We start from the raw sequence: 14,367 nt of genomic DNA, 5'->3' as shown, positions 1-14,367 counted from the left end.
TCAAAAAAAAAAAAAAAAAAAAAAAAAAATTGAGGTTGCCAACATAATCAGCTGATGCTCCCACCCTTATTTACCAACATTCCTACTCCCCCTATACTGTCTGTGCTGTTATTACACTATATACACACATTATATATAAGTATTTACATGTTTTATTCACTATAACTGTACACCTAAGCTGGTATGGTGTCCCAACGACATACTGGCCAAAACAAAATTGCATAAAAAGTCGCACACACTGGCCAGCAGACGACGCTACTTCCATCACCAAAATGACTGCTCCCAACATACTCCTTTAACTGTTATAACACTAGTATACATGTTATAAGTATCTACATTTGTGTTCACCATAACAAACCATTAACACTTTAACTGCACCGCCTCCAAATATGCAACCCCCCCCCCCTCCCCCAGTGCGCAGGAAATAAATTCTCTTGAAAAAAATTCTTTTGTTTTTTAAAGTTTTTTTTTTTTCATACCCTTCCCTCAGTATGGGCATGTCAAAAAATTTTGAAATTGTACTTTATTTGGCTGTTATGTGGTCCGTAAGTTGGCACGTGACATCATCCCCGTTCGCCCGTGACGTACGCTCCCGATGCAAGTAGGGCACCCGGGGCGTGGTGGGCGAGTTGCCGTGAATATATTTTTGTTCATTTTTTGCGCACAGTTCCAAATAAATTTTATTTGTTTTTATATGCTAATCCTGTGTATAATGAACATGTACACTATATTATGGCAGTAAAGCATCCGTACTGTCCAAGGACACTGTGTTACGTGCATGACACTTGTGTACAAATATATTGCACATATTTACCATGTATCATGCTAATTTATGTATATATACATTCTATTTATAGACTATACACTGTCACACACTATATACATTCACCATCAACACATTCAGAACACCACGAGTGTGAGCTGTCACACCCAGCCTGCCCACCCTCACTCCTCCAACATTGTATTTGCCAACATTGCTCCTGCCATCACACCAATGTTTCATGTTCATTTATGTATATTTATAACTTAAGTACACACTATACACTGTCACACACTATACACATTCAGAACATCGCGAGTGTGAGCAGCCACACCAAGACAGGCCCTCCCTCACTCCAACATCTTACCCGCCAACATTGCTCCTCCCACCATACTGTTATTGTTTTTATTACACTATTTACACATGTTATATATACCTATCTACATGTTTTATTTACCAGAACTATGCAAGTAAGCCGGTATTGTGTCCGAACAGTACAGTGGCCACCATACACTGCATGACAAATCACACAGCAGACGACGCTACGATTATGACTTCACCTCCCTCACCAAAATAGCTCCACTCAACATACTCCTGTTGCTGTTATACACACACTATATACACATTACTATATACACACTATACACACACACACTGTATATACCCATGTACATGTGTGTTCCCCATAGCGAACCATGAAGCTAGTATGGTGAGCAAAAAAAAAAAAAAAAAGAGAGTGGCTGCCACACAGTGAGGCTACTTCAATTCTCTCCCTTCCTCCTTCCTTCACCAAAATTCCTCCTTCCACAATACTACGCACAACGCTAATTATAACCACAATCCTGGTCACTAATTCCTATAAATGAATAATTGACCACAAGTTTATTTTGTAAAGGAACTTAAGAAGTCGTTTGAAGATTCCTAGATGGACGAAATAATGTTGTGGTGCTGTGGCTAGCGCTGAGAACATCGTGAACAGCATTGAATCACTGATATTTGAACATTGTACCCAGTCATTATCACACTCAGGCTCTTCTATAATACTATCATGGCTAAATAATACAGGTTATATATATATTTTGACATTATTTGGCGATGCTGTGGTCACACGCTAAACAACAGTGCTGTGCGCTCATGCTGCGAGCGCCAACCTTGGTTGCTCACTCACTACTGAGGCTCTCACACCCGGGAATGTGGATCATGATTTTTTTTAAAGATGGCGTCTGTTTACAAGAGCCCTGAGGAAGCTGATGTGAACCCCATGTAACTGCGGGAGTTTTGAATGGAACGTGAAAAATACAAATACCTGGAGGTGCGTAGCGCACCCCAGACGTGCGCCTGCAGGCGTGTTGCGCAGTTAAAGGGTTAAGCTGGTATGGCAAGTGCTGACAATAACAGGTGGCCACAGACACAGAGTCAGCAGACAACATTACCTCTCTCAGCATTATTCCTCCTACCATACTACACACAGTGTTTAATTATCACCACAATCTTGCTATTATCAGAATCCTGGTCTTTTTTATCAGTCAGGGGTCTTCTGTAATACTATCATCACTAAATAATACCAGTTACATATATATTTTGACATTTTTTAGGCGATGCTGTGGTCACAAGTTGAACAGCAGTGCTGTTAGCTCATGCTGCTTGCGCCAACCCTGTTCAATAGTTACTCAATAGTTAGGCTCACACCCGGGAATGTGGACCACGATTTGTTTTTAAAATGGCGTCTTTACAAGAGCCCTGAGGAAGCTGATGTGAACCCTGTGTAGCCGCGGGACTTTTAAATCTTATGCGGTACTCCCAACCATTCATAGCTGTGATGCATACTTCCGTGACAGTTACTCACCCCAGCTATATCTGTATTGCGCAGTTTAAGGGTTAATCTTTATTTTCCCTGGAATATGACCCACCAAATTGTTTAACAACCAGGTACCCATTCACTGCTGGGTGAACAGAGGCTACAGTTAAGGATTGTCCCCAGTCAATCCTCCCGGGCCAGGATACGAACCCAGTCCAAATCACTCGCCGTTTAATAAATGTAAACAAAGCTGACGAAGACTTAGAAAAGATTTACAGGTTCATAAGTATATGTGTAAATGCTCGTTGACTTCTGGCTCATATCTTTTACATGCGAGTCACAGTGAGCAGGTATGTGTCTTGTGCAACCCGTTCTCGCAAATTCGTAAAGTCAATATTGACTTATTAACTACGTGCATAGGTGATATACTAAACATAATAGATACCCTTAAAAAGATTCATAGAAAACACCAACCTTACCTAACCTTGTTAGTATCTTAAGATAAGCATCTTATTTCTTCGTAATTACAATTATTACTGAACCTATACCTATTATAGGTTAGGTAATAATTGTAATTACGAAGCAATAAGATGCTTATCTTAAGATACTAAGTAGGTTAGGTAAGGTTGGTGTTTTCTATGAATCTTTTTAAGGGTATCTATTATGTTAAGTATGTCACCTATGCACATATATAATAAGTCAATATTGACTTATTAAATTTGCGAGAACGGGTTGGTCTTGTGCCATGGATTTTGTTTAATTTCACATCACATCACATTGACTTGATTTTCTTCGACTTACTCTTTGCACTCTGACAGAAAATTGAAAACCCAGCATCCTACTTCACTCATTTTTCCTATTAATTACAGCTTATGGGCTATCACTCCACGGTTACATTTATTAAATGCCTTTGCTAAGTCCATGTATACAACACCTGCATTTTGCCTTTCTTCTACTGCTTCCATGATTTTGTCTACTTGTTGCCGTAGAAGAAAAATGAAATGCAGATGTTGTATATATGGACTTTGCAAAGGCATTTGATGTGACCATGGAGTCACATGGCCCATACATATAATAATTATCTGTTTATTACATTTTATTACTTAATTTAACACTTTCGCGCATCCCAGCAGACCGTCGTTGTCACCAATATTATTAATCACACCGCGTGCGTGCCCCTCTCGGGAGTCACGAGAAAAAATATTTGTATAAAATCCATTTATTATCCGATCAACTTGGGAATAGTTTACAAATGTTTGCCATGAAATTTACGTTTTCTCTAATAGCCGAACAGCTTATTAAAGAGAACGGCGTGGCAGTGAATCATCGTGGTAAAACAATTGTATTATTGACACGACGAGTATAATCTACGTAGTTTTTATATATGTTGCTGGTCGAACGCATCCTTATGTGACCTTTAATACTTATGTTCTTATAGAACATTCTATTGCGAGCACATTGGTACAAAAATGAAATACATCGACAAATAATGTCAGGACAGTGAATTGAATATACACTTTTCAAAGCGAGTTTCGCCGATATGCCGCCGCTGGTAACACTTCGGCCACTTCCCACACTGTTTTGGGTGGGCTACGACATTGAATCTATATTTATATGCATATGTCCGTGTAGAGAATTTTATTGCGATTCCAATGATACCACAATTAGCGATGTAGGACAACTGTAGGCTTCGCAACCATTAAGAGAGTGGAAACATTTTGTTGCTGTTTGGCGCTCTCGGCGAGTGATCTGAATAGTTTTTTATTTGGTGTTGATAGTCCTTATGCTTTGGTGTCATTTAATAGGTATGTTCTTATAGACAATTTTATTGCGAACACAGTGATACCAAATTTAAATACGTGCGCCTTCAATTATTGTCAGGACAGTCAAAAGAGTGTACACTTTTTCGGTCTTACCGCCGAAAGCGCATAGGGTATGATTTTTTTTTGAACGCCGAGAGCGCGAAAGTGTTAATATTTTATTCATTTGGTTCATTTTGAGTGGTTCTATTGTTCCATGTGATTTGTTTGTACAGTTGTTTTCTGTGAACTCTCCAGTTGTCTGCAACACTTTGTTAACTTTCCCAATGCTTTCCTGGTGGAGTGGCAGATTTTGACTTGCTGTCTCTGCGTGTGTTAGGAGGTGTGGGGGGGGGGGGGGTTACGAGGTTCTGGCTTGGGTCCCTCAGCAGGCTGATGAAGAACTCTTGCAACTGATGTGAACAATTAATATGGAATAATGACAGATAGCTGCAGGTAGTCACCAAGTGGCTTCCTGTGAAAACAAATTGGTAAACAAACATCCAGCCAGCCCATTCTTGTGGTAGAAGATGGCAGGAGGCAGCAGAGGGGCACGTCTAGTGTGTAATACAGTATGTCAAAATAGCACACAAATGAACTGTTTGTTGAATAGGAAGTAAAAGCTCCAGTTGCTTAAATTCCAAAAGTGGGATCTATTTCAGCTGTAGAATACAATATATTACAAGTACTGTACTGCAATTTACTATGAAACCAAATGTAGTACAGTATAAATATTTGTATTATGGTTATTATATTACCCAGTAAATGCGGAAGTTTGTAAGCTACCCACATCCCAAACATAATAGTGATAAATGGTAACAGCTGTATAAAGCCATATCAAAATTTGACTAGGGAGGAACACTACCCCCCTAATATAAATATAATTAATGTGTGTTGTATCTTACAGGAAAATAATGCACATGAAAGTTTACTTAAGTAGACTTTATGACTCAAATGAAACATACCTTGTAATATTTAAGATTTTCACTTTTAATTACCATACACACTTCTAACAAATATGTAATGATAACCCATCCTGTCAATATATTGCACTCTATCATTTTAAAAGGTACTTAAAATAATGAAATCAACAGCCAATAAATTAGAAAAGATTATAATTCTACTTCAGAGTGTCCCATTTAGTGTTACTTGTTTTGACAATTGCTACTTAGCTTTTCCTTGATGCTCTTAACAAATTTAACTTTTTTTTTTGTCCTAATAATTATGTAAAATAAATAGTTACTGCATTCAATTCCAACAGTGAACACACCCTAATTTCTTTTTTAATTTCCCCCTCTTTCCCGAGGAAAGAGCATACATAGAATACAGAGGAAAATAACACCCAAAACCTATAATTTCAGTCTCTTGATTTCTTCAGCCTTGAAGTCGACTCTGAAATAGAGAAAAAATAGTTACATGTAAGGAAGCTTCTGTATTTAGTACTATATGTCATATGATATAGCTTACATCAAAATTTTAGTAAATTTGTTATAAAAGTCTTTAAATGCCTAGCTGAGCACGTAAGTAATTATCGAAAGAAGGCACCAAGCCGTGGGAGACTATGAAGCACCAAGTCACAGGAGATTCAAAAGGTGCTAAATATCACTAAGGATGTCAATATGTGAACAAAAGCGCATAAGGAGAACGATGTCAAAGGTATCGGATTCACCAAGGGACAAATGACTGCAAGGGACAGTCGGGAAGCAGACACATGTATGTCCTGGAAGTCAGGACATTCAATAAGGATATGCACGACCGTAAGAGGGACAATGCAGTTCGGACAATTAGGAGCAGGGCGGCGCTCCATTAACACTTTGAGCTGCCCAGCGTATGTGCCCCAACTCACCCTAAGGTGGCTTGCTGTTTTCCGTGAGCACCGACACTAAAATGTGTATACCGTACTTTATTTTTCAGTTTTCTCATCAATTTTCATGTTACATCGCTCATTTTGGTTACATCGTTACATTGGATATATGCATATGTTCTACCATTTGCATATATGCAAATGGAAGAACAACATTACCAATACCTTAAGATAAAGAATATCATCATGTAAAAAACTGACTTTTTATCATTATTTTACATTTGTTATTCATTCCCGACATTATTTGTGACACAAATAATTTATTTTTGGGTTACTTCCTTCACATAAGTGTACGTACTACAATATTATATGTATAAATAAATGAAAAAATATCTGTACTTACCACCCTACGATGTTTGTAAAGCATGAGTTGAGCATTAGGATGAGCCACTCCACCTGCTCCAGGAAATTTTTCCTGAAGTTTCTCAACCCATGTTTTATATGTGGAGTGGATGGGAAGGTAAGCATTATTGCTTATCCACCCAGTATGTCCTCTTGCGATGGTACAAGCCGGAGCATGGTGCAGCACACAGTGCCACACCACACTACTAGTACATATACCTGGTGTCCTTCCTTTTACCAGACATGTGATGTAACATGGACCAAGTTTCAGATAACTAAAGTTCGGAAACCAAGTGGTGCTCTGTAGTTCAATGTGTAAAACATCGCTATGCTCAAAATTATGGGGCTCATATATGTGACATATATATTATATTCTACGATCAAAGTGTTTTTGCTGTTATTACACTATATATACACACATTATATATACCTATCTACATGTGTTTTCAACATAACAAACCACTAAGTTGGTATGGTGAGCCCTAAAACACAACGAATGGGCTGCCACATACAGCCAGCCCTCCCTCACTTCTTCAATGCCTAACTCGCCAACATTGCTCCTCCCACAATACTGTTTGTGGTTTTATCACACTATATACACATGTTATATATAAGTATCTACATGTTTTGTTCACCATAACTGTTCAACTATGCTGGTATGGTGTCCAAACAACATAGTGGGAACAAAAAACTGCATGACAAGTCACACAGCGGCCAGCAGATGACACTAGGAGACAATGCCAACTCTCCCTCCTTCCTCACCAAGATTACTTCTCCCACCATTCTGCTCTATAATTCTCACCACAATCCTGCTTATTATCAGAATCCTGGTCACTAAATCTTGTAAATGAATAATTTTCCACAAGTTTATTTTGTAAAGGAACATGAGAAGTCGTTTGAAGATTCCTAGATGGACGAAATAATGGCAGTGTGATGTGTCTAGCACTGTGAACATCTTGAACAGCATTGTGTTCACTGATATCTGAACATTGTACACGGTTTTATCACAGTCAGGCTCTTCTGTAATACTATCATGGCTAAATAATACCAGTTACATATATATTTTGACATTTTTAGGTGATGCTGTGGTCACAAGCTGTACAGCAGTGCTGTTAGCTCATGCTGCATGCATCTGCCTAGGTTGCTCACTCAGTACTGAGGCTCTCACACCCGGGAATGTTGCCCACAATTTTTTTTTAAATGGTGTCTGTTTACAAGAGCCTCTGAGGAAATTGATGTGAACCCCGTGTAGCCGCAGAGTTTTGAATACTACACTATACCTACAAGCACCCCGAGGTGCCTTGCGTACCATCGATATAGCACCTCAAGACACGTTGCGCAGTGCAGTGGTTAACCCTTGGGCTGCTAGGGGTCAAAATGGCTTCAACACCCACAGGTGCAACAAAAAAAAAATTCAAAGAAATTTCTTTTTCTTTTTAATCTCTTTGTGTTCCCTGAGCACGGGAAAAATACTAAAAAAAATTGAATTGTACTTACCAATGACATAAATGAGCCGAGAAGTTGGCCGATGATGTCACGATTCATCGTCACTGGATCATGGTGCGCCCGGGCCGAGTCAGATGCAGCGGAGAAGGACCCCAAGTTGCCGCAAATTTATTTTCGCGGTATTATTTACAGTATCTATGGGGTATTTTACACCAATTTTTTTCATTGGTGTGGTTTAATATGTTCTCATTTGATGATTTATTATCATACAACTGTTGTCAATGTATATTATATCCACATATTAGTGTCACAAGTATTTGCACAAAAATGTCTTATTTTTCAATAAAATAGGCAACTTCTTATAATTTATTTTCATTATTTGCACCCACTTATTTTGTATTTACATGTTTTTGCACCAGTCTTTAACATTTAGAAGTCATCAAGATTGTGATATTCATCAAAACATTTGACATAGCACAGAGGGACTTGACACGCTGTGCAACAAGTCATCGCCATTTTTCGTTTCTGTTCCCTCTTGGTTGTGGTCTTGCATACAATGCACTCACACTGGCATACTGTACGCTTTCCAGTTGGTGGTAAATACCTTACATTGTGTCACAAAGGCATCCTTAAAAGCAAGCCTGGGTGTGGGAGCATGGTGCAATAATGGGTTCACAATGGGCCTCTGTATGTCAGGAATTGCTTTGCCAAACTTCTCTAGTAATTGTGTTACTACAGTAAAACTGAATGCACAGAGATTTTGTTTACCACCTGTTTTGACAAGATACATATTGTAACTGTTCAGCATTGTTACATCAACGAGGTGGAAAAACATTTTCTTGGTCCACTTTACTGTTTTCCGTACGCACTCGGCTGTCCCCACCATCATATCACATTTATCCACCAAATGCATGTTGATGTTATAGTCCAACACACAATCTGGCTTATAGATTATTTGTTTTATGGTTCTGTTCACCTTTCCACTGTTCAACATTGTACCAGCGTGAATGGCAGTCAACATGTTCACTTCATGCCTGTCTTTCCACCGCACTGAAAGCATTGCACCGGTTTTTTTATAGCTCGCAATCACCAACCTGCATAGCAGTGTGAAAAACTGGTATTTCCCTTCGTTTTGCCTTCACTGTGCCACACAATCCAGTTCTATTATCAAGCAAGAACCTAGTTAGCAAGGGACTGGTATAATAGTTATCTTTGTACAATATGTGGCCTTTGTTCAGATATGGTGCAAGTTGTGCCTTCACAACACTACCTGAGAAGCCATGTTAGTCATTAGCAGGAATATCTACATTTGTACCCCGTATACATTATCAGGTGTAACACCATTCCTGTTTCACAGTCACAGAGTACATAGAATTTCCATCCAAATCGGTGGCGTTTGGAGGGAATATACTGCTTGAAGGCACGACGTCCTTTGAAAAGCACAAGGGATTCGTCAATCACCAGCTTCTGAGCTGGTACATAGAAATCCCTGTACTTTCCAATAAGTTCATTCAGAACGTGCCTTACCTTCCAAAGTCTATCATCATCATTCTGGTCTTCATCATTTGCAAAGTGAAGACACCGGAGGAGTATCGAAAATCGGTCTTGAGATATATATTTGGCGAACATTGGTGTTGGAACAGTAAGGTCTTTGCTCCAATAATGGTCGAATAAGTGTTTGACACAATGTTTCATCAACATACACAGTGGCAAAAACACATATATTTCACCCACAGTCGTATCTTTCCATCGTTGTAAACGTGAAAAATCAGGTAACTCCTCCTCATCAATGAGATCAGCCCCATATTTGCTCGTTTCCTGAACAATATATTCCATGAGTGGCTCATCGAAATATGCAGTAAAATAATCCATTTCACACATATCGGGACCTTTATCAGGGAAAAGGTCTGTAATCCCAACATCTGAATGATCAAAAACAGGAATTTGTGGAACAAAATCTGTCCCATCACTCTACACAAATACACCTGGGGTCTTTTGAGAGGCAATAGTGGTACCACGGCGAGTAAACCGTGGACCAGGAGCTGAAGCAGGTCTAGGAACAGTAGGGGCGAGCAGGGACGGTGACGGAAAATTACTTGATGTTGAGGGTCTTTGTTCATCAGCGTCCCCATGTGGTCCCATGCAGTGTGCATAGGTTGGCCAGATGCTGCTGACATGAGAAATTGTTGCTTGGTAACACCACACACTCCACTGGCACTAACGGCACCGAAACTATTTTCCGATTCTAAGTCACTAAAACCGGAAAATGATTCACCTTCCTCAGACTCGTCGACAAAAACATCAATATCTTGCAATGTAGCACATGAACTGTGTGGTCTGGCACGAAGTGGGGTCGAGTGAGGGCGAGATGCTAGGCCTAGCCCTGGTGGAACCAGCATGTTCACACTCATTGTTGGCCGTATTCACTAGAGGCCGACACCTCTAGGCAGAGCCTCACCAACATCGTCCGAGTCATCATCAGAGTCATCAGAGTCATCAGAGTCATTTCCGAGAACACTTTGCGCAATCTGTTCTTCAGTTAACAATTCATAACCAGGATCATAATCATTTTCTAACCATTCATTGATATCATTCACTTGTACACCCTGACCAGCTTGGAGCAACATTGTTCGGATCGTTTCTTCAAACCCTTCAAAATCATTGGCTTCATTTTCAAAACCTTCGAATTCACTATCAGATACTGCTGCTTCACATCTAGGCCTCTCTGTTAACAGTTTCTTCCATGAATTTGTTAGTGTGGTTTCTTTCACTTTATTCCAAAGCCTAGCCCAGTGGAATATTGCTTCCCTGATTGTGTAATTTTTTAGATTTTCTAGTGTTCTTTGAGCCCTTGTATCCTTTCCTGTCAATTCATCTTCCTCGCTAGGTAAAACAACTAAAACATCTTCAAGCATTGCTGTTTGGTACATACGTTTAGCAGCAAGGTGTTAACCTTGGTCCATGGGCTGGATCAAGGATGTTGTGTTTGGTGGAAGTGCCATGCATTTTATTCTGCCATCCCTTGAAATTAACTTGCTAATGGGATGAGCAGGGGCATTATCTAGCAGCAACAATGCCTTAACCTCACTGGCCTTTATTCCACATTTGTTGATCTGGAATTCTCCGACTTCTTTGCAAAAGTGGTTTTCAAACCAGTCCGTAAATATTATTTGATTAAACCATGATTTCTTAGAATTGTAATATATTACAGGTAATGCCTGCATTATATTTTTTAAGGCTCGAGGATTTTTAGACTTGCCTACCACGGCACATTTTGTCCTGTGAGAGGCATCAGCATTAGCACAGAGCAAGACTGAGAGCCGTTCCTTGCTTATCTTTCGTCCAGGAATATTTTCCTGCATCCTACTGGTTAAGGATGTACTTGGTACAGCTCGCCACATAAACCCAGTCTCGTCAGCATTATATACTTGATATTTGCTTAAATTATTACTGACAATGTACTCGTTTAATTTAGCCTTGAATGAATCAACATTAGTGGGATCAGCACTTGACGCCTCACCAGAAATTTTTTTGGTGTTTGAAATGTTATGCCGAGCCTTAAATCTTCCAACCCACCCATCACTTGCATTGAAATCTTTTATACCTAATTGAATGGCAAGTTTACTTGCTGCAACTTTAAGCTCTTCAAATCTTATTGCCATGCCAATTGTGCGGTGCTGAATAAACCACTTATACACTGCAGCATCCAATTGTGGATACTGACCAGACTTTACTGTTTTTCTCGAACATGCAGCACCAGAAGTAGCACACTCTGTTGTGCTCACATATTTTAATAGAGTATCCTTCTGTTTCTTGATGTCACTTACTGTACTTTTCCCGATGTTAAACTCTGCTGCTGCTCGTGCATGAGAATATCCTTTATCAAGTTTCTTAATTAACTCCAGCTTCTGTGCAACCGTCAGGCGCTTCCTTTGGGTAACTTTTGGCATTTTGTAAATTAAAAAGATCACAATTACAGTACAGTAATATCCTTCACAATTGAAGCTAGCCGCGCGAGTTCACGGTAAACAATGGGAACACATGGCCGGCGGAGTACATACTAGGTCCGTGGGAAAAAAAATACCTAGTGCCTATACATACTATAAAAGGTATTTAATAAGAAAACAAAGACTTTTGCTTAATAAAAACTGTTTCAAAATATTTTATTAATAATAATTTACAATTTTCTTCATTAAAGTGAATCATTTTAAAAGAAAATTAAGATGTAATATATGACTCTGGACGATCCAGGTCGGTGGCGGCCTGGTCGCCATGTGAGGGGACGCTGATGCCACAACAAACCCAATACCGACCGTCGGTAATATCGACCGCAGACCGGTATAGCAGGCTCCAGATACTGGGCTCCCAAACCGGTCGTTAATACCGGCAGATCGGTATAAAAGAGGCCGTTAAATTAAGTGGATACTGTATATATGTATTGCGCGATCTAAGGGTTAAAGAAAAGGCAGAGTCCAGGGAAAAAGCTTCAAGGCGAGGAGCCTGCTGGGCTGACTCAGAAGCCTCAGTGGGGAAATCGGACTCAACCTCCGTCCCCGAGTAGGAAGAGGCAACCTCTGCAGCCATTCCAAGCTTAACCCTGCCTCGGCCCCAAAACCCTCAGATGTTTGGGAGCCGGAAGCAAGGGAGGAAAGAGCAGAGCAGGAGCAACACCCACCTAGGAAGAAAGCAAGGGGGTGGACAGAACCAAGGTAGAAGTAACCAACGCCCCTAAATTCTGATCCCTAAAATCCAAACAGGGTAGCCCTTCTTGAGGTTATCTTGATTAGATTTCGGGGCTTAGTGTCCCCGTGGCCTGGTCCTCGACCAGGCCCTCCTTTTTGTTACACACTCCCCAGGAAGCAGACCGTAGCAACTGTCTAACTCCCAGGTACGTATTTACTGCTAGGTAACAGGGGCATCAGGGTGAAAGAAACATTTTGTCCATTTGTCTCCGCCTCCACCGGGGATCGAACCCGGAACTGCAGGATGGTGAATCTGTAACTCCGTCCACCTAGCTGTTAGGTGCCTTCATGCCTGTCAGCTTGGGAAAAATCCAGACAACCAACCTGGCCCATTGCAACACAGATTACCTAGCATGCAACAAAGCCCCTGTCTCGCCCCTAACATCCTCAGACGAGGAATAGGTAAATGGAATAACAAGTGGGAACATGTCCCGCAAGATTCAGCGTCCTAGGTGTCTCCGACCCAACAGGCAGCATGACGGAGGCAGGACGGATGATAGTCACCACAAGGCAGAGGCAACGAACAACCCTCCATATCGCACAAAGCAAGACAGGACTTGAAAGACACATCAATAGTACCCCCACGAGCCCAACAGAGTTTTCCAGGGCACTGGGGCCAACTAAGACGGTAACTCTTGTCTGCTGCAGGCAAACTGACAACCAGTGGTCGTTGTGAAACCTCTGGCAAACAAAGGAGGGCCACCAACACAACCTAAGTTAGCCTAATGTGAAGCCAGGCAGACCTCCTGGCAGGGAAGCAAATATTGCATCAAGAAAACAAAGAAAACAAAAACGGCGCTGAAGCAATACACACGAATCAACTGGTACCCAGAGAGAATCATCGGCAGCCACTGATGCAAGCTGCGCCAGTCAAAGTGCGCCCCACCCAGCAAAAACCCACTCCCTACCCGGGGGACAAGATGGGAAGCCAAGACACCCGACGGAGCCCAAGGGCACGAAGAACAACACCAAGCGATGAAGCCCTCAAACGTGAGTGAGACTCGAACATCCCTGGGAAGATTACCCCCGACATGCAAGGAAAGTAGTTATAGGGCACCTGGGGAAGCATGTGCCCTATGTGGGGCACCTGCATGTGCCCTATGTGGGGCACCTGCATTTGCCCTATGTGGGGCACCTACATGTGCCCTATGTGGGGCACCTGCATGTGCCCTAGGCACATGCAGCCCAGTGTACTTAGAGAACACCTGGCCACAACCACCATAGCTGGCAAAGATACAAATGCCAAAGCCAGACAATTCGAGGTCAGAGGAGACGTGTGCGTGGACACCGGCACATCAGTCAATGAACTAGGGGTGGTGCGGCCGGCTCCCCTGAGCAGGCTCCCCCCCTCCCTTCTATGTTGGGGAAGGGGAGGACTAACAAGCAGGCCTACTAGTGGGATGACGATTTGCTTGTTTCCTTGTTTTCTTTTGGTGCAGTTCTTTGGCTCTGTTTCGATGTAGGTTGCAATTTTAACCAGTTAGAAGTTTGTATTGTTTTGCCTACTGTTCTAGTGGTACTGTATCCCCGGTCAATGGCAGACACGACAAACTCTAAATGTAGAGTGCTCATACTAGCCATTGATCCCTGCTCCTCTGAGGGAACCAGGTTTTGGC

The 14,367-nt window shown here is 41.2% G+C and overlaps 1 protein-coding gene across 1 annotated transcript in view; it reads right to left on the bottom strand.

The window, feature by feature from the left end:
• Positions 1-5,284: 5,284 nt before the first annotated feature.
• The window catches only part of LOC123770981 (conserved oligomeric Golgi complex subunit 4), a 333,387-nt gene continuing 324,304 nt past the window's right edge, over positions 5,285-14,367 (bottom strand). Inside the window, exon 17 of the mRNA XM_045763150.2 lies at positions 5,285-5,749. Coding sequence (XP_045619106.1) covers positions 5,707-5,749 — 43 coding nt within the window. The 3' untranslated portion in view covers positions 5,285-5,706. The remainder of the gene's footprint in view (positions 5,750-14,367) is intronic.

This window comes from Procambarus clarkii, chromosome 65 (assembly GCF_040958095.1).
Source record: "Procambarus clarkii isolate CNS0578487 chromosome 65, FALCON_Pclarkii_2.0, whole genome shotgun sequence".
Lineage (NCBI taxonomy): Eukaryota > Metazoa > Arthropoda > Malacostraca > Decapoda > Cambaridae > Procambarus > Procambarus clarkii.
Note: the sequence above shows the minus strand (reverse complement) of the source record. Positions and strands in the feature narration are given on the sequence as shown.